This window comes from Desmodus rotundus, chromosome 7 (assembly GCF_022682495.2).
Source record: "Desmodus rotundus isolate HL8 chromosome 7, HLdesRot8A.1, whole genome shotgun sequence".
Classification (NCBI taxonomy): Eukaryota; Metazoa; Chordata; class Mammalia; order Chiroptera; family Phyllostomidae; genus Desmodus; species Desmodus rotundus.
The window spans coordinates 87111716-87138698 of record NC_071393.1 but is presented as its reverse complement, the minus strand read 5'-3'; the positions used below and the strand labels follow the sequence as shown (position 1 = coordinate 87138698).

Here is a 26983-nt window from a genome sequence, read left to right as displayed (position 1 = left end):
TTCTGTCGTTCTGTTCCTGTTCTAGTTGTTTGCTTAGTTTGCTTTTGTTTTTGTTTCAGGTGTGGTTGTTAATAACTGTGAGTTTGCTGTCATTTTTACTGTTCATATTTTTTATCTTCTTTTTCTTAGATAAATCCCTTTAACATTTCATATAATAAGGACTTGGTGATGATGAACTCCTTGAACTTGACCTTATCTGAGAAGCACTTTATCTGCCCTTCCATTCTAAATGATAGCTTTGCTGAATACAGTAATCTTGGACGTAAATTCCTGCCTTTCATGACTTGGAATACTTCTTGCCAGCTCCTTCTTGCCTGTAAGGTCTCTTTTGAGAAATCAGCTGACAGTCTTACAGGAACTCCTTTGTAGGTAACTGTCTCCTTTTCTCTTGCTGCTTCTAAGATTCTCTCCTTATCTTTAATCTTGGATAATGTAATTATGATGTGCCTTGGTGTGTTCCTCCTTGGATCCAGCTTCTTTGGGACTCTCTGAGCTTCCTGGACTTCCTGGAAGTCTATTTCCTTTGCCAGACTGGGGAAGTTCTCCTTCATTATTTGTTCAAATACGTTTTCAATTTTTTGTTCTTCCTCTTCTCCTTCTGGCACCCCTATAATTCAGATGTTGGAATATTTAAAGATGTTCTGGAGGTTCCTAAGCCTCTCCTCATTTTTTTGAATTCTTGTTTCTTCATTCTTTTCTGGTTGGATGTTTCTTTCTTCCTTCTGGTCCATACCGTTGATTTGAGTCCCAGTTTCCTTCCCACCACTATTGGTTCCCTGTACATTTTCCTTTGTTTCTCTTAGCATAGCCTTCATTTTTTCATCTAATTTGCGACCAAATTCAACCAATTCTGTGAGCGTCCTTGTTACCAGTGTTTTGAACTGTGCATCTGATAGTTGCTTCATTGCTTAGTTGTATTTTTTCTGGAGCTTTGATCTGTTCTTTCATTTGGGCCTTTTTTTTTTTTTTTTTTTTTTTGGTCTTGGCTCGCCTGTTGTGTAAAGGGGCGGAGCCTTAGGTGTTCAGCGGGGCAGGATAACTCTGGTCGCTTGCGCTGTGATGCTGTACGTGGGGGAGGGGCTGAGAGGGAGCAATGGCACCTGCTCCACTCTCTGACGGATTTCAGTCCCTTCCTCCACTACCCACAATCAAACTGGGCCCCTCTGGTGCTGATTCCCAAGTGAGTGGGCTTGTGCACATTCAAGGCCCCTGTGGGTCTCTCCAACGACCTCTCCTGTGAGGCTGGGAGTTTCTGCTGCTGCCACCTCAACCCCCACAAGTGTTTTCAATCAGAGGTTTGAGGCTTTATTTCCCCGTGCTGGAGCCCTGGGTTGGGAGGTCTGTCTTACTCCCCAGGTGTTCCTCCCAGTTTATCTATGTGCGAATGTGGGGCCATGGGGTCTGCTAGCTGCAGCCTGGCCTGCCCTGTTCCACAACCTGCCACCTCGCTGGGTCTGCCAGCCACGCCTTGCCGTGAGTGCTCTCTGCCCGGCTGCCCGTCTCCACCCCTCCTACCGGTCTGGATGAATGTTTCTTCTTTAACTCCTTGGTTGTCGGACTTCCATACAGTTCGATTTTCTGTCAGTCTGGTTGGTTTTTGTTTTTAAATTGTTGTCCTTCTTTTGGTTGTGCGAGGAGGCACAGTGTGTCTACCTACACCTCCATCTTGGCCGGAAGCTTACAGTAGAACTTTAAAACACATGCATAAAAAAGAGGACTGAAAAGAAAAATAAGCCAATCCACAATTATATTTGATGACCTCAACAGTTCTCAGTAATTGATAAAGCAAATAGATAGAAATAGTTTAAGGATGTATAATACTTGATAGCATGCTCAACCAATTTGATCTTATTGACGTTTATAGAACCAGCTCACCAACACCACCAGAATAGACATTATTTTCAAGTGCACTTGAAACACTCACCAGGATAGATCATATTCTGCACAATAAAATAATCCTCAATCCAGTTATAAGATTTGAAGTCATTCAGAGTATGTTCTCTGACTGGATTGTAATTGAACTAGAAATCAATAATAAAAGGATACCTGGACAACTGAAATATTTGGAAAGTTTGCAAAACACTGTTAATGCATTGGTCAAAGAAGTCCTTGAATATTTTGAATTGAATGAATGAGAAAGCACAACATATCAAAATCTACGCAAAGCACTAAAGCAGGGCTTAGAAGGAAATTTATAAATTTGTATTTCCAAAGAAGAATGGTCTTAAAGATTTAAGCTCCCACCCTACAAAACTATAAAAAGAAAAGTAAATTAAAACCAAAGTAAGCAGAGAAATAACTAATGGTGGTAAGAGCACAAATCAATGGACTCGAAAATAGAAAAGCAATAGAAAAATAAAGACGAAAATTTGCTCCTTGAAAATATAAAATAAAATTAACAAACTGATGAAGAACAATATTTCTTCAAAGTTATTTCTGGGTAGAGCTTATTCCTATGTGTACAACATTAATATAGTTTCAATAATATGCTCATTGAACAAATATTTAGTACCAATTATATGCCAGGCACTATCTTAAATACTTGGAATACATCAGTGTCCAACACAAAAATTTCTGGTGACAGTCTAGCTGACAAGTTTTAATTGGAGGCTGCTTCCTGAGAAGCTGTACATTAGCCATGTCTCTGGTAGAGTTAATGTGGAAACTGCTCAACCAATGGGATTAAATGCACATAAGAGTTGCATGCTGGTTTCAAAATGTTTTGCACTGTACATACCCTGTAGTCAAGTTTAATTTTGTAGTAACTGAGTTCATAATAAGGCCCCCAAAAGACAGAAACATCGACAATACCCACTTGCTATACACATACACACAAGTCCTCTTCTAATGTAGGAAAATAATTTGTGTCTAAGGTAAAGTCTCCAAGCCCAACAGGGTTATCTTTTTTCTATCAATCTCTTTGCATTTCAGTTTGGGAAGTTTCTACTGACATATTTTCAAGCTCACTGATTCTCTCCTCACGGGTGTCCAGTTTACCAACTGGCTTGTCAAAGTCACTCGTCATTTGTTAGTGTTTTTGATTCCTTGAATTTCTTCTGGATTCTTTCTTAGAGTTTCCATCTCTCTGCTTACGTTACCCACCTGTTCTTGCATGCTGTCCACATTTTCCTTTAGAACTCTGCCTATATTAACCATAGTGATATTAAATTCCTATTAATAATCCCCAGATCTGTGTCAAAGCTGAGTCTTGTTCTGATGCTTACTCTGCCCTTCAGACTGTTTTCTCCTTGCTTTTTAGCAACTTGCCTTTCTTTAGCCCTGTAGTTTTCTCGTTGAAAGCTGGACCTGGTATATTGGGTAACAGGAAGTGAGGTAAATAAGGCTTTAGTGAGGTATGAGGTATTTTTACATTATATGGCTGGAAGTTGGGCTGTGTTTAACGTTTGCTGTATCTGAAGGTGCCAGAAGCTTCAAATTCCTCACCGTTTTATTTCTGTCTCCTGTTGCCCTTGGGTTTCCCTAAGAATTTCTTGCTAGTGTGTGTTTTGCAGCACTCCCAGCTGTAACCAACTGTTATTACCCTGGAGCACTGTGGGTGTTGTGGTAAAGCATGGAAAAGGGAAAGCACTTTTAATTTTATAATTAAATCTTTATTTGTAGGGCTGTGACCTTCACAGGTGTTTCTTAGCTTCTCTTACTTTACTTAGGTGAGTCAGGAAGGCTGAGGGAGGCTGTAGTTGGAGAAATGCCCCGGGGTGGGATAAGGCTCTGGTAAAATGGTTTCCTCTGGACAGTAGGCCTATGTTACGGAGAAGGTTCTGGACACATTTCATCCCAGAGGAAATCTTCCTTGCTTTTACACTGTGAGAACCTGCTGGGGGTCCTGGAAGCAAGACCCATGGAAGTGTGGGGGCCTCCCTAAGACTGCAGCCCCCAGTAGTTTCACGCTAGTCCACACTCGGTCTCTGTCAGTTCATCAAAATTACCACTTAAGTATCTCGGTTTAGGGCTTCAGTGGCTCCTGCTCTGGGTAAATAGGTCTTGGCAGTGACTCCCTGTTTTTACCTCTCTCTCCAGATTTCAGGGTGGTGGGCTGCCCTGTGACCTTGGTTCTATAATTAGTCACAGTAAAATGATTAATTTTTAGTTTACTTAGCTTTTTCTGGTAGTACAGATGGAAATCATGACTTCTAAGCCTTTTATATTTTGAAGCTGAAACTGAAAGTCCTTTTTGTTATTAATCTTTAAGCAGAGATATTGCTACACAAGATGAACTTCAAATTAGATAACACAAACTGTCAGGTTTTCACACTTACTACCTTAATTTTCTTTTGCTTTTTAGTTTTGATGAGATTTCTCTAAATATGCCTAAATATCTCTAAAATCAATATTTGACTAATTTCTGACCCATTCCTGTCCTTAAATTCTTCCATTTAAAATGAACTTTAGTATCTAACCTGCTGATAAAAATAACCAGCCTATATCCTGCCATCATCTTTATCTTTTCTCATTGGTGCCCAGGCTACGTATTACATAGCAGAATAATACCCATGTGGCCCATACATCTTATTTCCAAAATTTACCAACAGCTTCGGGGGTGGGGGCGGGGTGGAGGTGAGAGGCTCGGGCAAGCACAGGCCACCCACCGTACCTCACAGTTTCCCAGCAAGGGTGGCAGTGACCATGCCTCCCTCTGCTGAGAACAAAGGCAATCAACCACCCGGACGGAATAGGCATTGGGGGCACAGATGTTCTGCGTGCGGAAAGTGACTTTAGCCTCACGTACTAGAACAGGACTTGTGTATTTTTATGTAAACAGTGACCTCAGCTTGGTGCCCTACCCCACCAAGAGAGTTTACGGCTGAGGGGAATCTTGAGCTCCCTAACAGATTGCAAAGAGTTTGCATCAGGACCTAAGATCTAGACTTCCCGCCTGTCTCCATTAGACCTATTGTAGTGGATACTCTGCCAGCTTCCCAAGAAGCTCGCAGCCCATTGGATCTTGCTTGTCCAATGGGAGGCCGCACCTTGGTTAGATTCCGGGGCCTCTCAGAGGTCGTTGCTGGGAAACCACATAAACACCAGACCGCTCCGGTAGCCGTTGTGCCCGCCCCGCCTGCACCGACCCTCGGAGCCACAGACTGGGATTTTCGTCCACCACGATGGTGAGCGGCTGGAGCAGGGGTTAGGGGGTTTGTCGGGGGCAGGTCTTGAAACTACTTGTCTATCTATTGATTGAGTTGTAGTTTATATCTAGCCTAGTTCCAAAAAAAAAAAAAAAAAAGATTTTAAAATGCCCAACCTGAGAATTAGTTGGAAAGTTATATTTGTTTTCCGAGGCCTCAGGTGCCATTACTTAAGGGCCACTCCACCCTTAGATGCCAGCTTTTTTTTTTTTTTTTGTATGTAAACAGTGACCTCAGCTTGGTGCCCTACCCCACCAATAGAGTTTACGGCTGAGGGAAATCTTGAGCTCCCTAACAGATTGCAAAGAGTTTGCATCAGGACCCAAGATCTGGACTTCCCGCCTGTCTCCATTAGACCTTCTGCATTTTTTCTGACACTATTAGACCTTCCGGTAAAAATCTTATTTACCAAATTTCAGGAACTTTAGGAAATGATTAAGAACCGCTGAACAAATGAACGAGTGGGAATTAAAATCCAGGAGAGAGCGAATGAGTAATTAGCAGTGGGTTGATCTATTAACCCTATATTAGGAAAACCTGATGGGCGTCAGAGCAGCCAAGCTGGGGGCCAGGGACCGCTGCCTCGAGGGCAACTGGGGAAGGGGTGGAAAGGGATGAGGAGAGGAGGATCGCCCTGCGTAATGGTAAAGAGCTGGGTATGGGGGGAGCTCCACCGCACTTCTTTCAATTCTAGTACAGGTATTTATTAGCTGAACAACCCGGTAAAGTTGCTTTTACTTTTGTTTCCTCATTTATAAGATGGGGAGTAATAACAGATCCTACCTCATTGGTATATCGATATATTTACCTACCATCTTTACTCTTTATTATGGTATATTTTCCTGAATTTAGGAAGGATGCTAAAGGCCCTTCCTGACTTTATTACTGTTACCTATCTCTGTGTCATTTGTCCCTGGGACTTACATAAATATATTTAAAAAAATTAGATTTTGGGACACCAAAACATGCATACTTTTTTTTTTTTTGTATTACAGGATTCCAAAAGGAGAATGTTGAGCTTCAGTGAAAGGCACCAGAATTTAGTAGATAAAAACTACAACAAGCAATTGCATATTGGGGCACTAAAAAAGATAGAGAAGCAAGTCAGGGACCAAATGGTGCAGAATGAAAATGAAAACCGTGCTGAGCAGAAGAGATTCCTCAGATTGTTACAAAATGAACAATTTGAGTTAGATATGGAAGAGGCCATTCAAAAGGTAAGTTTTACTATTTATTCTTAACCTTTTTTTTCCTTTATTTTTCTCCTTGGACACAATGAAAGCTAACTGCTTATACTGGAATTGAGTAGGTAACACCATCAGACAAAGGATACCTCACTGTAAGTCAGCCCAGTGTAGCAGTTAAGAGCTGGGGTTTTGGAGTTAGATTATGTCTTTGAATTCTGTTATGCTGCATATTGGTTGTAGAAACGTCGATGGGGTACTTTTACTTTTTATGCCTCTTTATAAAATGGGAATAATAACAGTACCTGCTCCATATGATTGTTCTAATACTAAATAAGTTAATACATGCAAAGACCTTAGATTAGTGCCAGGAAGAGAGTTAGCACAGGCTTTATTTCATAAATATGAAATTTACAATTACTAACAACCAGTTTTGTTCACATAAATTCAATTCTATTGCCTTCCATAAAATTCTGAAGACAAAAATGTAATTAATACCTTTGGAACTTATTGAGATTAAATATGTGTATTATTAAGTGGTAGAAAATGAACACTTATGTATTAGGTATAAACTTACTTGTAATTTTTATTTTTGAAATACTGCCTTGAAGAATCCAAGCACAATTTATATGTATGTAACTCCTAAAATATGGAGATAATTTTTCAGTGGAAATTTCTAAATATTTAAAGGGATGAGGAAGGTAGAAAAAGGGAAACTGATAAGCAATGAGTTCTTATAAATGTGAAAAAGGTATCTGATATTTCAGTATTTTTTGCATTCCTGTTTTAAGTTCAGCATTTTGTAGGACATTGTGGGAAGTGGCAAAGGCAAGTTTTAAAAGTAGTAGCCATCTCTCTGAGTTCCAAATTCCAGAAACTTAGACATGATTTTTTAATCCTGAGCAAGATCCCTGGGTTTAGATTTTTTCTTATTTTGCTTTAAAGGTAATCCCAGATGCCCTGTCAACTATATTCTGCATACCTTAGTATATATCTTGTAAAATAGATATTTTCTTACATAATGCCACTGTCTCACCCAGTAGAATTATTGATAACTTCTAGGTATCATTTAATACCACTTCATAAGCAAATTTCTGTGATTGTGTTAGAAATCTACTTTTTCAGGTGGTTTGTTTTAATCAGGGTCTAAACAAGGTTCATATAGCATACTTGGTTGTTATGCCTGTTAGGTCCCTCTTCATCTAAGGCAGCCCCTTTGTCATCGTTAATTTTTTTAACTTCATGTTTCTAGCTTGTTAACTAGGCTGAGTTGATCGGTTTACTTCCTCATTGGTTTCTTTAGTTTGTTCTCCTATCTCTTATATTTCCTCTAGATGGAAGTTAGCCTTAAAGGCTAAATGATTAGATCTGTGTACAACTTTTTGGCAATTACGCCACAGATGATGCTCCCCTTGACACTGCATCACATCAGCAGGCACGTGACTTTTAGTGATGCTAATACTGATCAGTGGTTGAGTGAGACAGCCTGCTTCCTCCATCATAAAGATCTCCATCAGACTTTCATCTGTAGTTCACCAATGAATCTTTTCCTTCATTACGGGTTGCAAAACACTGACTTCCAATTTTGTTATGGCTTTCACATTTAGCTGGAATTCCTCCCTAAAGAACTTTCCCAAATCAGCGAGGGTGACTTGATACCCTAAAATACAGTTCTTACTGGAAAGAGAGATAGTTAATTTTCAGAGTAAAGAATTGGTGCTCTAGTCACTTCCAGATGTGTCTGCCTATGTTGTTGTGTTTTTTAAAAATTTTGTTTTCTTTAGTTTTTTACTTTCTCTTTTTAAAAATATCTTTATGGATTTATGAGTCGTTATAATTACATTTATTATTAATCGAATTTTTTTATGCCCAAATTATCCCATGTTTGGCTCATCGATGCCCTTTTATTGCTTCGATGTCCTTTTGCCAAGACCCCCTTAATCTGTGATGGTATCCTTGCTTTCTGTCAGAACAAAATGTTCCAAGCTAGTGATGGTTAATTTTATATGTCAATTACACTAGGCCATGGAGTTCCCAGATATTTGGTCAAACAGTATCCTGGGTGTTTTGGGATGAGATTAACATTTAAATCGGCAAACTGCATAAAGCAGATTGCCCTCTCTCATGTGGGTGGGCCTCATCCAATCAGTTGAAAGCCCGAATAGAACAAAAAGGCTAAGAGGAAACTCCTCCTCCTTGTCTGCCTTGCCACTGGAAGGGACAGCAGCTTTTTAACAACTTCACACTTGAACCGAAACATCAGTTCATCCCACGTCTCAAGCCTGCCAGCCTTCAGACAGGAACTACACCATCAGTTTTCTTGGTTCTCAGTCCTTCCAATGTAGCCTGGAACTACACCACTGGCTCTCCTCACACACCAGCTTTCCCTCTCACCATGCAGATCTTGTGACTTCCCTGCCTCCATAACCTCTTGAGCCAATTCCGTGTGTTGGTTCTGTTTCTCTGGAAAGTCCCGACTAATACAAGGCAGCTTATGTTGTACATTTCTCACTTCACCCCTGGAATTGGCTATTGTACCAACGGGTTATATTATCATTTAGTGGAAACAATATTTAGAGACAATTTGGGTGCTAGACGTACTTATTATTCTTGAATTATCATTGATCTGGGTCTTTTAGTGGACAGAACTTGGAAATACACATGTTTTTAACTTTATTTTGAGATAATTTAGATTTATGGAAGAGTTGCTAAAATGGTATAGAGAATTTCTGTACATCCTTCACCTGAATTCCTTTTATGTAGAACAGTTATTGAAATGAGGAAGTTAGCCTTGGTACAATACTGGTAACTAGATTGCAGGACTTATTCAGACTTTAAATACTGATTTACATGAGTTTTTCCATTGATGTCTTTTTCCTGTTCCGGGGTCACAACCGGCAGTTAGTTGTCATGTCCCCATAGTCCGCTCCTCACTGTTTCGTCTTCCATATCTTGACAGTTTTAAAGAATATTACTCATTTGTTGTATTAGTTTTCTTTTCTAAAAATTGAATCTTTATTGTACTTTTTCCATTGCCATTTAGTCCCCTGATACCCCATCCCCCCAGCAATCACCACACTGTTCTTGTCCTTGAGTCCTTGATTTGTTTTTGCTCAATCCCCCTCCCCCACTCGCTGTCATCCTGCTGTCTGTCTGTGAGTCTGTCCCCATTTTCCTTGCTAGTTCAGTGTGTTCACTAGAGTCCCGCTCATGTTGTTGCATGAATTATTCCTTTTAATTGCTGAATGGTATAGTAGTATTCCAGTATGTGGATTTACCACTGTTTATCCATTCATAAGTTGAAGGAAATCTGTGTTATTTTCAGTTTTGGGCAATTATGAATAAAGCTGCTATAAACTTTGATTACAAACATTTGTATGAACATAAATTTTCTTTTCACTTAAATAGGAATCTGGGAGTAGGACGACTGGGTCATATGGCAGGTGTATATTTCACTTTATGAGAGTGCCAAACTGTTTCCAAAGCTGCTGCACTATTTCCCATGTCCCAAAGTAAAGTGTAAGAATTTCAGTTGCTTTGCTGTTGCTTTCTGTTAATTGAAATTTTTATTGGGATAATTGTAGATTCTTATGTAGTTATAAGCAATAATACAGAGAGATTCTATATTCTTTGTACCAAATTTTTCTCAATGGTACATCTTGCAAAACTAAAGTACAGTATCATAAACAAGATATTAACAATGATGCCATCCATCAGTCTTGTTCAGATTACCCCGGTCTTATTGGAGTGCATGTCTGTGTGTGCGCACGTGTCTGTGTGTGCGTGTGTGTTCTATACAGTTGATCCCGTGTGAAAGTTCGTACATCCAGCACCTCAGTCAAGATACAGGAGTTCCGTGACCGCAGGGATCCCTCGTGTTGTTCTTTCATAAGCAAACCCATCTGTCTGTTGTCCGCATTTACCTCATCTCTCACTTTGGTAATCACTAATATGTTCTCCATTTCTATAATTTTGTCATTTCAAGGGTACTATATATACAACTCAACAATAAGAAGACAAAAACATTTTAATGGGCAAGGGATTTCAACAGCCATTTCTCCAAAGAAGATATACAAATTGGCAAGAAGCACTAAAAAATGCTCACCATCATTAGTCATTAGGGAGATGCATATCAAAACCACCATGAGACACCACTTTAGACCCATGATGATTATTTTTTTATTGATTTGAAGAGAGACAGACAGACATCAACTTTTTGTTCCAATATTTATTTAAGCGTTTAATGGTTGATTCTTGTATGTGTCCTGACCAGGGACTGAACCGCAACCTGGTCAAATGGGGATGATGCTCCAACCAACTGGACTACCTGGCCAGGGCAATTATTATAATTTTAAAAAAGAAATTGGCAAAGATATAGAAAACTTGAAATTCTTGCACATTGCTAGCAAAAGTCTAAAATAGTGTAATGATTGGTAGTTTCTCAAAAAGTTAAACATAGTTACTCTATTACCCAGCAGTTCCACTCAAGGTATATACCCAAGATAATTGAAAACATGTCCACAGAGAAACTTTTACATGAATGCTCATAGCTGCATTATTCATGACAACAACAAGTAGAAACAACCCAAATGCCCATAAGTTGATAAACAAAATTTATTATATCTACACAGTGGACTACTATACAGCCATAAAGAGGAATGAATGCATTACTAAAACTTGCTGCAACATGGATTAACCTTGAAAATGTTATGTTAAGTGAAAGAAGCCAAACACAAAAGGCCACATGTTGTATGATTTCATTTAAGTGGAACACCTGGAATAGACAACTCCATAGAGATAGAAAGTTCGTGGTTGCCAGAGGATAAGGGCTACGGTGGGCTCTTAGCTATGGGCTTTTTTTTGGGGGGGGGGGTGAAAACATTTTGAAACACTGAAAACTATGTCCACACAAAAACCCACACATGGATGTTTATAGCAGCTTTATTCATAGTTGCCAAAACTTGGAAGCAAGCAAGATGTCTTTCAGAAGGTGAGTTGATAAATAATCCAGACAGTAGAATATTATTCAGTGCTAAAAAACAAAAAACAAAAACAAAACAAAAAACGAGATAGCAAGCTATGAAAAGACATGGAGGAACCTTAAATGTATTTTACTAAGTGAAAGAAGCCAGTCTGAAGAGGCTGCACACTGTGACTCCAACTATCCAACATTCTAGAAAGGGCAAAACTGTAGAGACAGTGAGACGATCGGTGCTTGTCAGGAGTTTCGGGGAGGAAGAGTAGCAGGCAGAGCCCAGAGGCATTTTAGGGTAGTGAAACCACTCTGTATGACACCGCAGTGGTGGGTAGATGTCATTACACGTTTGTCAAAACCCACAGAATGTACTCCACCAAGTCTGAACCCTAATGTAAACGGTGGACTCTGGGTGACAGTGACGTGTCCGTGTAGGCTGGTGGTGACACGTGCACCACCGTGGTGCGGGATGTGGACAGTGAGGGGGGCTGTGCACGTGTGGACGCAAAGGGTACGTGGGCACTTGTTCTTTCTGCTCAATTTTTCTATGAACGCAAAACTCTAAAAAATAGTCTATTTTTTAAAAAAGTTCTGGAACTAGGTAGTGGTGATGGTTGACAACATTGTGAACATACTAAAGGACCACCAAGTTGTAAACTGTGAAAGGTGGATTTTATGCTATGGGAATATCTCACTGTTAAAATGAAGAAAATGTTCCAAGAAATTATTTAAATGGGATCAAACAGTATGTAACCTTTTGGGACTGGGCTTTTTCCACTTGGCGTAATTACCAGAGATTCATCCAGGTTGTTGCTTGTATCAATACCCCACTCTTTCCTGTTGCTGAGTAGCATTCCATGGTGTGGGTGCACCTCGTTTATCTGACCATTCACCTGTTAAGGGATGTCTGGTATTTCCAGTATTGGCTCTTAAATAAATCTGCTATAAACACTTGGGTACAGGTTTTTAAATAAGTATGTTTTCATTTTTCTGGGATAAATGCTTAAGAGTACAGTTGTTGAATTGTATGGTAATGGCATATTAGCTTTATAACTAACTACCAAACTGTTTTTTAGAGTGGCTGTATCATATTACATCTCCACACAACAGTGTGGGTGAGTAATGGAGCTTCTCACCAGCATTTGGTTTTGCCACTCTTTTTTTATTTTCTCCATTCTCATAGGGATGCAGTGATGTGTCATTGTCGTTTTAACTTGCGTTTCCTGGTGGCTTATGACGTTGAACATCCATTCATGTGCTTATTCTTCCCTTGGTACAGAACTTAATCAAGCTTCTAGATCTCTACCATTTTACAGGAAGTACAAAAGGGAAACAAGTTAAACAATATCCTCAGGATGCAATAAGTGAAATTCAGAAACGGAACATTCTATGGGAGATACGTTCCAATTTCCACAACAAATGAGTGGCTTGGAAGGAAAAAGTATATATATGGGGTGTGACTGTTGCAGAATCAAAGAGACTTAAAAGAAATAATAACTAGATGCAATATGTGGGCCTTGTTTGGATTTTGATTAGAACAAACTTAAAAAAAAAACATCTTTGAGACAATTGAGGAAACCTGAATATTGATGAGGTATTAGACTTTACTAAGGAATTATTTTATTGTTAATTTATTTAGACATTTTAATGACATAGTTGTTATATAGGAAGAAACTCTTACTAGGTACAGATCAATACTCAATTATATACATGGCAATGACATTGCTAGGATTTGTTTTAAAATACAATAGAACCCTAGCGGGGTGGCTCAGTTGGTTGGAGTGTTGCCCCATACAACCAAAGGTTGCAGGTTCGATTCCCGGTCAGAGTACTTACTTGGTTGCAGTTTCAATCCCTGGTCGGGGCCATGTACAGAAGACAACCAGTAGATGTTTCTCTCTCACATCCATGTCTCTTTCCCTCTCTCTCTGTCTTTCTCTCTCCCACTCTAAAATCAATAAATATATCCTTGGGTGAGGATCAAAAATAATTTTTTAAATAATAAAATACTCTAGGAAAAGAAAGGAAAATGGAAGAGTGAAGAATAAAGGTTAACAAAATACTGGTAGTCATTGAAGATGAGTGATGGCTACCTGAGGGTGTATTTTAATATTTTTCTTACTATTGGTGATGTTTGAAATTTTCCATGATAAAATATTTGGAAAATTATTTATCTAAATAGTAGTTTATATTTCAAAGTAAAACATAAATAATTGATTGCTGTTCTGAAGGCACTTGCAGTTTTCTGATATAAACAAATTCAACCTTGATGAAAATAACTAAGATAAATAACTAAAGTTACGTATTTTTTATTCAGGCAGAAGAAAACAAAAGATTGAAGGAACTCCAGCGTGAACAAGAAGAAAAACTGGCTGTGGAACTGGCAAAACTGAAACACGCAAGTCTAAAGGATGAGAAGATGAGGCAGCAAGTGAGAGAAAACAGGTACATTGGTTTCTATAAATTTCATTTGTTTAGTTTTTATCTTTAAACTTTTATGTAATGCTCAGTACCTGAGAGTGAAACTTCTTTCTTTTTATAATTGTACTTAGTTAATTTTGCCTGGAAACACTTACTGCTTTATATCCTATGTATATTCATTTGAGAAAAGAAGTTGTATTCCTAGAAGTAAAGTGTTAATATTTAAGGTGAAAAAAATCAGTTCCCTCTGCTCTTTTCTCTAAACATAATTTTTAAAATGACCTCTTACAAAAAAAATAGACTCATGAAAACCTACTCTTAAGAGGAACCTTAGGTGATGACTCATTTAATTTTTATGCTCCTATGTAAACCTCTTACGGTACTTCTGGGAAGTGGCTGGTCAGCTCTGGTCAGCGCCTCTAGTGACTGTGATAGGAATTTTCTTTCTCATTCAGCCCTAACTTTGAATAATCTTTTTCCCCTGTTGTCTCAAAATTAATTTCCCTGTAACTTCTACACATTTATCTCTGTTTTGCTATCAAATGGAAAATAATTAGTTCTTCTTTAGGACATCCTTTCATGTTTATGAATCCACTAAATGTTTTCTTCTGTAAGTTAAATATCCCGCATTCCTTTATTTGCTCACCATCCAGGTTCTCTTCTGTAGATCTAATTGAGACTCTTGGTGTTCCTTAACAAAATATTGCCCCACAATTTCTTTCTTTGTATCTTTGCACTTGCTCCTGGGTACTGCTTAGTACCCCTAATGGACTATTAACCATATTGATCTAGAATATGTTTTCTTAGTATTGCCTAAGATTGAATTACTTTTTAGGGGCAGCCATGACACCCTTCTGATTAAGACTCAGGGCTAACTAAATGCCCAGCCTGTACTTACGGGTGTGTAGGTGAATATACGGGAAATTTACTTTGATAGTTGTTGCATTTTATCTTAGCAGAGTTTCTGTAGAATATGGTACAGTTGTGGATGAGTTTCAGGGGTTTTGAGCCTCAGTAAATTATATTTATATGGCCCTGGCTGGTGTGGCTCTGTTGGCTGGAGCGTCATCCTATACACCAAAAGGTTGGGGGTTCGATTCCAGGTCAAGGCCCATGTCTAGGTTGAGGGTTCCATCCCTGCCAGGGTGCACATGGGAGGCAGCCACTCAGTGTTCCTGTCTCACATCAATCTTTTTCTCTCTCCCTTTCTCGCTTCCCCGCTCTCTACAATCAATAAACATTTTAAAAAATCATATGTTTGGCAAATAAACCCATGTATATTTTTGTATGTCCACAACTTTTAAATTCTATAAGGGATTATTCTGAAAAAATGATTTAGAATTACTGCTAATGTTTAGAATGTATTCATGTTGTTCTAGTCTCAAACTATCCTTTTGGACCTTAATTCTCCAATCATTGTTAACTATCACTGGTGGTTTTATATTATCAGACATGTCTTTGTCTAATTCACTGATATAAGATTTAAATAGAAGAGCTTTCCTCTTCTAGCAGTTGTAGACTGGGTGATGCAGATAAATGCTCTCTCTGAGAAGAAAGTATCTGGAGAAAGTGTAAAAGAACTAGGAGAGGAAAAAAAAACCAGGATGGTGAACCTAGAGCTGGTAATCTGCTGATTCCCCAAAATAGTGAGTTAAGTGAAGCAGAGCTTGGCCAGTAAGCAGATGCCCAGGCGTTTGACATCATTCTACAAGTTGTACGCTTCAGATGAGCGCACTATAGTGTCTGCTTCACTTCAATAATACAGAATTTCATTAGATTTTATTAGATTGAAACAGATAAAGAGATAAAGTGTTAGCAGGTTAGTGGAAAGTATCCAGGATGAAGCACAAGGATAGAAAAGGATAGACAAAAGGATAGAAAAATATGCTGGAGAACATAAAAGAGATAGGATGGAAAGCTTTAACAGATACATCCTTTTAGTCCTGGTGTGAGACATGAAAGAGGATGATGCAGAGCAATATTTGAAGAGGTTCTGGCCGAGAATTTCCAAAAATGATGAAAGACATAAAGCCACAGGTTAAAATACAGTAAATAAAAACTACACCTATACTCATAGTCAAACTTTTGAAATCCAACAGTAGAGAAAATCATAAAAATAGCAAAAGTAACCACACAAAACCTTTAAAGGAGTAACACTAAAAACTATGACTGCATTTCCAGCACCAAGAGTGGAAACTAGAAGACAGATTTAAAGGACTGAAAAAAAATAATAATTCTATACCTTGTGAAAATTTTCTTCAAATTTAAAACAAAAGTAATTCAGTTGAACACTCTTTCAAATACCGTATGCTGCATCTCAGCAATTCAAAATTGCTAAGAATATCTTATATTGTGCATAAGCCATGATAAATTTTTGACTAACATGCAAAAATGGACTGATTTCCTGATGAGTGTGTTCACCAAATTGGCAAGTCTAAGGAAATGTTCGCTGTGGTGCTAGTCACCTATATTAAGATTAGGCTGTTTACATTTAAAATAAATTAATTTTTAAAACTCAGGATAGCTCTGGCTGGTATAGCTCAGTGGATTGAGCACCAGCCTGCAAACCAAAGTGTCATGAGTTCCATCCCCAGTTGGGGCACATGCCTGGGCTGTGGGCCAGGTCCCCAGTAGGGGGCACATGAAAGGCAACCACATATTGATGTTACACTCTCTTTCTCCCTCCCTTTGCCTAAAAATAAATAAATAAAATCTTTAAAAAGAAAGAAAACTCGGTAAATTTTTTAAATCATTGAAATTTATTTTTAAAATAATTACATTCATAAGTCATGAGACTTTTGTTATTTGATTTTTGAACACGTTTTTTTTTAATCTAAGAAAATATTTAAAATAATTTTATCACTGCTTTTAACTGGAGTTGGGAAACTCACTGCCCATTTTTAGAAATCTTATGTTAAGTATAGTACAAATTAATGAATAATTATAATTAATAGCACAATTATTATTTACACTTATTTATAATTATTAAAATTTATTCATTAACTGTATAATAATTACAATGTGTAATTAAATCATAATCACTTTTACAATTTATAATTATTGCATTATTAGCACCTACATCTTTATTACATAGTAAACAAATGTATTTATAAACATGCAAAAACAATACTTCATATACAATTTGTATTTAACTTAAGCAAAAACAAGCCCAAAGAAGAGAAAGAGATAGTCTTTCCTTGTTAAATATATAACCTGTTCATTGCTGATGCTAGTACAATTGTATTCCAGACTCATAATCAAGATATTAATTGTTGGTGGGAATGCAGACTGGTGCAGCCACTAGTATGGAAATTTCCTCAGAAAACTAAAAATGGAACGCCTTTTGACCCAGCAATTCCACCGCTGGGATTATGTCCTAAGAACAGTGAAACACCAATCCATAAGAGCCTATGCACCCCAATGTTCATAGCAGCACAATTTACAATAGCCAAGTGCTGGAAGCAACCTAAGTGCCTGTCAGTAAATGAATGGATCAAAAATTTATGGTACATTTACACAATGGAATACTATGCAACAAAAAGAAAGAAGGAGCTCCTACCGTCTGTGACAGGTTGGATGGATCTGGAGAGCATTATTGCTAAGTGAAATAAGCCAGGCAGTGAAAGACAAATACCATATGATCTCACTTTTACGTGGAACTTAATCAACAAAACAAACAAGCAAGCAAAATACAACCAGAGACATTGAAATTAAGAACAATGTGACAGTAACCAGAGGGGAGGTGGGAGGAGATAATGGGAGGGAAAGGGGGAAAGGGTTTTCAGGAACAACTATAAAGGACCCATGGACAAAACCAAGGGGGGATGGAATGAGGGGAGGGAGGTGGGGATGGCTGGGGTTCAGGGGGAGTGTTGGGGGGAAATGCGGACAACTGTACTTGAACAACAATAAAATAACTTAAAAAAATAAAATAAATCCAGGTTTTCTAAGACCCCCCAAAAAGGTATTAATTGTGAATACTAAGTATGCAATATGGATAAAAAAAATAGCATTTTCAGGTAAACAAAACCAGAATTGACACCAATACCCTCATTGAAGGAAATACTAGCAGTTCTTCAGGTAGAGGAATTGAAATGATCCCAACATTAATTTCAGAGCTTCAGTAAGGAAAACAAATAGTAAATCTAGATAATTTGAATATGTAAATCATTTATTATTTTGGGGGGGTAATATATGTAAAGATTTAAAATATAATAAATTATAACACAAGTGAGATAGGAAGTAAATATTGTATGTGGAGTTAAAGTGGTCAAGAATTATTTTTCTAAATAAAATTTCACCTTTAAAAAAAAGGACAGGGCAGCAGGCTGGAATAAAATTTGAAGGAATTAAGCAAAAGAAAAACTCAGACAAAACTATAAAAATTTTTAAAAAGTACGGTTGACATACACTATTATATTAGTTTCAGGTGTGCAGCATAGTGATTGGACATTTATATATCTTATGAAGTGATCATCCTGATGTCTAGTATCCATCTGTTGCCATACATGTTATTACAATATTATCGATCATATTCTCTACGCTGTACTTTATATCCTCGTGAATGTTTATAACTAGCAATTTGTATTTCTTAAGCCCTCACTTTTTTCACCTATCTCCCCAGTGCCCCTCCCATCTGGCAACCATCAGTTTGTTCTATCAGAGTTTGTTTCTGTTCTGTTTGTTCATTTATATACTTTGTTTTGTAGATTTCCACATATAAGTGAAATCGTATGGTACTAGTCCTTCCCTGTCTGACTTACTTCACTTTTGCGGCTGAGTGATACATCATTGTATATAGGTAGCACATGTTCTGTATGCATTTGTCTATCGATGGCCTCTTCGGTTGCTTTCATACCTTAACTATTGTATATAATGCTGAAATGAACACAGGAGTGCATATATCTTTTCAAACTAGTATTTTGGATTTGTTTGGATAAATTCCCAAGGTGGAATTGCTGGGTCATATGGTAGTTCTATTTTTAACTTTTTGAGGAACCTCCATATTGTTTTCCACAGTGGCTGCACCAATTTGTATTACTGCCAACAGTGCATAGGGTTCCCCTTTTCCACATCCTCGCCAACAAGTTGTTTGTTGATTTTTTGATGAGAGCCATTCTGACAGGTGTGCGGTGATTTCACTGTAGTTTTAATTTGCATTTCCCTGATGATTAGTGTTGTTGAGCATCTTTTTATATGTCTATTGGCCATCTGTATGTCTTCTTTGGAAAAATATCAATTCAGGTTCTGTGCCCATTTTTAATCAGGTTATTTGTGGGTTTTTTAAATATTAAGTTGTATGAGTTCCTTAAATATTTTGGATTTTAACTGCTTATTGGATGTATCATTGGCGAATATAATCTCCCATTCAGTAAATTGTCTTTTTATTTTGTTGATGGTTCTCTTTGCTGTGTAAAAACTTTTTAGATAATATCTCATTTGTATATTTTTTCTTTTGTTTCCTTTACCCAAGGAGACATATCCAAAAAAATATTGCTATACTGCTGAGGGTGATATTAAAAACTTTACTGCCTATATTTTCTTCTAGGAATTTTATAGGTTTGGGTTTTACATTTAAGTCTTTAAGCCATTTTGAGTTTATTCTCTATGGTGTAAGAAAGTAATCCAGTTTCTTTTTTTTCCACATATATCTTCCCAGTTTTCAGCACTATATATTGAAGAGACTCTCTTTTTCCTATTGTATATTCTTTCCTCCTCATCATAAATTAGTTCACCACATAGGCATGGGTTTATTTTCAGGACCCTCTGTTCTGTTCCACTGATCTATGCATCTGTTTTTAAGTCAGTACCATGCTATTTTGATTGCGGTAGCCTTGTAGTATAGTTTGATTTTTGAATAGCTTAATACTTCCAACGTTGTTCTTCTTTCTCAATGTTGCTTTAGCTGTTCAGTGTTTTTTGCAGTTCTATATAAATTTCAGAATTAATTTATTTTAGTTCTGTGGAAAATGCCATTGGTATTTTGATAGAGATTGCACCGAATCTGTAGATTGCTTTGATAGTGTGGACATTTTAATGATATTAATTCTTCCTGTGAAGCACAGTATATCTTTCCATTTATTTGTGTCTTTCTCAATTTCTTTCTTCAGTGTCTTATAGTTTCCTGAGCACAGATATTTTACCTCCTTGGGTAAATTTATTCCTAGGTATTTTTTCTTTTTTATACAATTGAAATGGGATTATTTTCTTAATTTTCCATTCTAATTGTTTGTCGCTGGTATATGAAAATACAACCAATTTCTCAATATTAATTTTGTATCCTGCTGCTTTACTGAATTCTAATAGTTTTTTTTTTTTGGTAGAATCTTCAGGATTCTTTATAGTATCATGTTATCTGCAAATAATGATAGTTTTACTTCTTCCTTTCTGATTTTGATGCCTTTTATTTCACTTCTTGTCTGATTGCTGTGGCTGAGACTTCTAAAACTATGTTGAATAAAAATGGTGAAAGTGAATATCCTTGCCTCTGATCTTAAAGAAAAAGATTCTAGCTTTTCACTGTTGAGTATGATGTTGGCTCTGGGTTCAATATACATGGCCTCTATTGTGTTGAGGTACGTTTGCTCTATCTCCACTTTGCCGAGTTTATTTTTTTAAATCATAATGCCTGTTGGATTTTGTCAAGTGCTTTTTCTCCATCTGTTGATATTATCATATGATTTTCATCCTTCATTTTGTATACATAATATACAGGGTAATTGATTTGCAGATATTGAGCCAACTTCACATTGCAGGGACAAATCCCACTTGATTGTCGTGTGTGACCTTTTAAATGTATCGAAGAATTCTGTTTGCAATCATTTTATTGAGGTTTTTTGCATCTATGTTCATCAGGGATATTGGCCTATAATTTTCTCTTTTGGTAATGTCTTTGGTTTTGAATCAGGGCAATTCTGGCCTCATAAAGTGAGTTTTGGAGCCTTCTCTCTTTTTAAATTTTTGGAATAGTTTCAGAAAGGACAGATGTTAGATCTTCTTTTAATGTTTGGTAAAATTCACCTGTGAAGCCATCTAATCTAGGACTTTTGTTTGTGGGGAGTTTTTTGATTACTAATTTGTTTTCATTTGTAGTTATTTGTCTATTCAGATTTTCTGTTTCTTCCTGATTCAGTCTTAAAAGATTGCATGTTTCTAGGAATTTATCCACTTCTTCCAGGTTGTCCAATTTGTTGGCATATAATTGTTCATAGTATTTTGTTATAATCATTTGTATTTCTGTGGTGTCAGTTGGCACTTTTCGTCTTTCATTTTTGACTTTACTTATTTGGGTCCCATTTTTTTTCTTGATGAGTCTGACTAAAGGTTTATCGATTTTGTATATCCTTTCAAAGAACCAGCTCTTCGTTTCATTGATCTTTTCTGTTGTTTTTTTAGACTCTATTTTGTTTGTCTCCACTTTGATCTTTATTATTCCCTTCCTTCTACTCACTTTAGGCCTTGTTTGCTGTTCTTTTTTAGTTCCTTTAGGTGTCAGGTTAGATTATTTATTTGATTTTTTGTGTTTGTTTCTTGATGTAGGCCCATATTGCTATGAATTTCCCGACTAAACTGCTTTGGCTGTATCCCCTAGATTTTGGGACATTCTGTTTTCATTTTTATTTGCCTCAAGTTAGCTTTTGACTTCTTCCTTGATCTTCTTGTTAACCCACTCATTAGTTAGTAGCATGTTATTTAGCCTCCACATTTGTGTTTTTTAGTTTTTTTTCTTGTAATTGATTTCTAGTTTCATACCATTGTGATTGGAAATTCTTGATATCATTTCAGTATTCTTAAATTTATTGGAATTTGTTTTGTGGCCTTGCCCCAGTAAGGTCAAGTTCAGTTATCACTTTTGACCAGCTTGGGGCAGCCTAGTAGGAGCTACAAAGTAATCTCTGATTGGTTGCTTCTTGTTCTGTGCTTGAGATTCTTTTGAGAGACAATGTTGTGAACTGAGTCTGGCTGCCACTGGTTCACAGCTGCAACCCTGTGGTGGACACCAGGATGTGAGCTGAGGTCAATGCATTCATGCCAGGCTGAGGTCACCTGATGGGACTTATAATGCAAGTTGAGACTGGTCACTGCTTGGGCCTGGCTTGGGGGCTGACAAGCAAGAGGTTGAGGGTATGCTGAGGCCAGCTCTTGTTTTTAGGAGGTTCGTGAAACTTTGAGAGATTTACAAAAGTCTGCTGCATGAGCAGAGGCAGGATGCGTGTGTGGAAAAGACGGTGGAAGAAGTTCAGGTTGGGCATTAGAGTTGGATGAGGCAGAGTTTCAGGATATCACCAGACTGGATAAATGGAGAGCTCAGGTGGCTGGGTGGGAGGAGTTCTCAACTAAGAAACAATGGCACCTTGCCCTGGCTGGGTGACTCAGTTGTTTGGAGCATCATCCCATAAACCAAAAGGTTACAGGTTTGATTCCCATTCAAGACACATACCTAGCTTTGAGGCTCGATCCCCGATTGGGGCACATATGGCAGGCAACCAATTGATGTTTCTCTCTCACATTGCTGTTTCTCTTCCCCCTCCTTCTCCCTCTCTCTCTAAAATCAATAAGCATGTCCTTGGGTGTGGATTTAAAAAAAGAAAAAGGAACCAATGGCACCTGCCAGTGCTTCTGTCCCTGGAGAGAGCCACCCTGACCCATTCCCCTCCAACTTCACCCTGAAGTTAGTCAATTTAGTTCCTCCCTGTATCTCTCTAGTGCTTTTTGAGTTGCTGCACCTGCATTGGAGCCCTGAGCTAGTGAGTCCATTCATGGGCTCCTCAAGCAGAGCATCTTGGTCTCCAGCAGCCCTCTGTCTTACTTGGATGCAGTCCCCACTCCTTTTCATAGCCAGATGTTATGGGAACTTCTCTTCCGGGCACTAGTGTCCCAGGCTGGGACCCCTTGCTCCTCCTCATGGGGACCCTCTGTAGCCACAATGTCCCTCCCAATTCTTAATCACCACACTGTGTGTGGGACCTGCCCTTTCTGTGTCTCCATCCTTCCTGCCAGTCTTGACATAGCTGCTTCTTATATCATTAGTTATAGGAATTCTGTTCAGCGGACGTGAGCACAGTGTTTATCAACTCTGCCATCTTGATCGGAAGTCTCCTACCTAGACAATCTTTAAGAAGACAAAACTGGAGACTTCTCCTCCAGGATATGAGTACCTATTTTAAAGCTACAATAATTAAAACTGTGGTTTTAGCACAGGATAAAGAAATGGATTAATGGAGTAGAACAGAGCAGCTCTTCTCAACCAGAAAATTTAGGCCATAATGACCTAAGGCATCCATTACAGTCATACCTTGGTACTTGTCAGCTTCAGAACTCTCCAAACCCTGTACTCACTGTATTTTGATGAGAAAAAAATGCTTCAGCACTTGGTCCTTGCTTCAGACTCGTCACACTCACTAGAACTTGTATGAGTCACGACATTGCCCCCCCGAGAGAAAATGCTTCATCACTCATCATTTACTTGGTGCTTGTCAACTTCAGTACTTATCATGAGTTCTGGAATAAATTAATGATGAGTACCGAGATACTACTATATATGTAATGAATTAACTCACCAAAATAATACCAGCTACATACTGTCTCTAAATTAAAAATACAAATCACTTAATTTTCTGTGAGGCAGTTGAGGAAGGGTGGGATAGAAAGTCCAAAAACAGACCCATGCATGGATGCACACTTACTTTATGACAAAACTGACACTGCAGAGCATTAAAAGAAATAGACATTTTTATAAAATGGTACTGCATCAATTATACATCCACATGGAAGAAAATGTACTTGCTTCTCCTTCATGCCACACACAAAAGTTAGTTCCTGAAAAATTGTAATCTGAAAGCGAATGGTGAAACAACAAAACTTTGAGAGACTAATATAATATCTTTATGGGGTTGGTAGTATTTCTTAAAATATGACATAAAAGTCATTGACAATGAAGAAAAATATTGGCGAATTAGGATACATCTCTTCATCTAAAGAAACAACTGTGAGAGTAACCACAGACTGGAAAGAGATATTTTCAATGTATATAACCAACAAGAGACTGGTATTTATAATATATAAAGAATTTTTATGCAACAATAAGAAGTAGATAATCTAGTATATTATGGACAAAAAATATTGAACAAGAATTTCACAGAAATATATAAATTACTCACAACATGTGAAAAGGTATCAGTTCCATTAATAATAGGGAAACATAACTTAAAACCCCAATGATGTATTAGGTACCCACAAGATTGGTTAAATAGTGCTTAGGCACTGTTAATGAGAGTGTAATAGTGTACAAATCATTAGGAAAGCAGCGTCATCTACTAAGTTTGAACATAGTCTACCCTGTGACTGAGAAATTTCACTTCTAGGTGTACAAGCTCTGCCTGGAAAAAGTCCAGCCATTGTTAATACAACAAGAACAGTTTGCATGACATCGATGTAGCCTGGCAGCCAAGGAGGGTGGACTGGAATTCGCATGTGTGAACAATAACAACTTCACTGTACTAGTCAGTGGGGGCGGTGGACACCATTGAGTGAGCATGTGTACTGTGTGGACATCATATTCAAAATGACTGAGCAAGTAGAGCAGTGAATCTGCATCAAATTTTGCACTAAGCTTGAACATTCCTCCATGGAAACAATTCACATGATTCAGAAGGCCAGGGCTATGGGAAACTGGTAATTGGCAGCTTCATCACAAAAACACGCCTGCTCATGCATTACACATTGTGCGGAATTTTTTGGCAAAACATTAAGTCACCCAGGTGACTCAGCCTCACTGCAACCCAGATTTGGCGCCCTGAGATTTCTGGCTTTTCATAAAACTAAAATCACTCTTGAAAGGGAAGAGATTTCAGACCATTGATGAGATTCAGGAAAATACAGCAAGGCAGCTGACGGTGATTGGGAGAACTGTGGAAGGTCCCAAGGGGCCTACTTTGAAGGAGACTGGGGTGCCATTGTCCTGTGTACACTGTTTCCTGTATCTTGTATCTTCTTCAATAAACTCTATTTTTCATATTACATGGCTGGATACTTTCTGGACAGACCTCGTATTTCCAGTGGAAATACATGCACTTGACTTTCAAATGAAGGTCATTTATTTGCACATTGGCTGTTTGGAATTAGATGCATATTTTTTTGTAGAGGCAATTATTACAAATTGTGATTGGGTGTGTACATTGCTTTACAATCAGTACCCAACTCCAAAAAAAAATTTTTAAAACCGTCCTGGTAAATGTATGTCAACCTCTTAGTAAAATATGTAGACTTATCTAGAACCTTAATCCTCATGTATAATATTTTTATGAAAGAAGTCAATCTAGTGTTGTATGCATTTACACCTACAGCGGTAAGGGCAAGAAGAGCGCACCGTAACACCAGGAGTGTCTTTCTTCCCTAACCCCTTGATTATCTCTCTGTGGCTATGGGGTACTTGTGAGTTGAGCTTATAATTACGCAAGTGCCTCTGAGTTCCTGTCAGAATTGAGATGTACATCCAACTCAGAATTCTCATATTCTGTCATATTCAGAGTTATGACTGGCACATTGAAATGAAAAGTTTTATGTGGTGTATTGTTTTCACCAAGGTTAGGAAATTGATGGATTCAAAATAATTCAGAAATTACCTGAGGCCAATTCTGATTTTTTAACAGATAAGAAAACAAGCCCAGAGAGGTGAAGCAAACTTTCCCATGGTCACTCCCTCTTCATCTTCATTATCAAAAAATAATTTATGAGTGTTTTATAGAGTGTAATAGGCCCTTATCTAAGCTCTTTACACACATTAACTGATTTAATTCCCACAACCACCCATTTTCCATGTAGCAAAACTGAGGAACATAATGTAAGTAACTTGCTTAGGTTTAAACCCTCTTACTTTTAGTTTGATAATATTAGTAGCTGGACAGAAATTTTAACCAATATTGACAAAGCACCTCGTCTGAGCCAGGCACTAGCAAAAAGATTTTTAGTAATGATTATTTAAAGTAAAAGGGTTGTTTTGTTTAGAAAATTACAGTGTCCCATTTCACATGCATTCTGATGTTACTTTGGATGCAGGGAGAAAGGGGTATTTTTTCAAAATATTTAAATAATAATGTAAATATCTTTTACACATTTAGAAAAAATTCTTTTAAATTTCAGATGTAGATTATTTTTATAGTAATGGTCCTCAAATTTAAATGTCTTTTTTTTTTAAACAGTATTGAGCTCAGAGAACTGGAGAAGAAATTAAAAGCAGCCTACATGAATAAAGAAAGGGCAGCTCAGATTGCTGAAAAGGATGCCATTAAATATGAACAAATGGTAATCATGTTTCTGCTCATTACGCTTTCTGTATTTTTAGGTTCATTTAAAAAACCAAAAATAGACCAATTTAAAAAAAATTGTTACATACTATAAAAAATTTACAGTGCTAGATTTCTCAAATACTTCATGCTTCTCAGATCCTTAAAGTATAGGTAATCATGGATTATTTAATATTGAGCCTTGTTTAATATAATATTAGAGCCTTTCAGAGACACAAAGGACGAGGTTGCTATTTCAGATGAATGGCTATATTCAGTAGCTCCCAGCATTCTTTTTGGTCTCTAACCAATTATTTTTTGACAAACCAATACAGTACAAGTTGTTAGCATGATTAATATATTTTAATGTTATTAATTTTTTATTTATTAAATATTCTACAAAATAAACTTTTATAATTTTATGCAAACTTTTCTGTTTTATAAACAGCAATCTCTATTTGTTTCCCTCTATTTATCCCTTTTTCTAACTCCTGACAAACTGCCAAGTTCAGGGCAGAAGTTACTCTTGGACAAAGGAGTTTGAGACACACCAATATAAAATAGGCTTTATTGAGTTAATGCTTAAAAGCAGGTGCATGTCATAATGTGAGCACTCATTGTCACAAAGAAAGGCTAGACACAGATGAAAAGGTCTGACCCAGTGTGACACAGCCTTATAGTCCCCTTCCCTTGTTGCTCTATTATGTCAAATAGAGAGGTGGCAGAGTCCCTCTCTCCTGGATCCCTTTCACAAGATATTACACAGCTATTAAAGAGAAGGAGGTAGAGGTAAATGTTCTGGCTTTTAATCTTGGACCACATATATTTTAGGTTGAACAGAAAAAAAGTTGCAAAAAATCAAGTTGGAAAATAATACATATCACAGACCATCTTTTTAAAACCTATGCATATATGTATGTGGATATCAACATGTGTATATATATTAATACATACCATACTTTGCCATGTCTA

The 26983-nt window shown here is 37.5% G+C and overlaps 1 protein-coding gene across 3 annotated transcripts in view; it reads left to right on the top strand.

The window, feature by feature from the left end:
- Positions 1 to 26983, top strand: part of MNS1 (meiosis specific nuclear structural 1) — an 89144-nt gene that overhangs the window by 50460 nt on the left and 11701 nt on the right. The window contains exons 1-4 of one of the 3 annotated variants that reach the window (XM_024568220.4): positions 5025 to 5126; positions 6143 to 6364; positions 13624 to 13751; positions 25928 to 26030. In XM_024568220.4, the coding sequence (XP_024423988.2) occupies positions 5124 to 5126; positions 6143 to 6364; positions 13624 to 13751; positions 25928 to 26030 (456 nt within the window). In that variant the 5' untranslated portion in view covers positions 5025 to 5123. Of the gene's footprint in view, positions 1 to 5024; positions 5127 to 5412; positions 5540 to 6142; positions 6365 to 13623; positions 13752 to 25927; positions 26031 to 26983 lie in introns of those variants that run through there. The other 2 variants (XM_071221981.1, XM_024568221.4) reach the window with 2 other exon arrangements.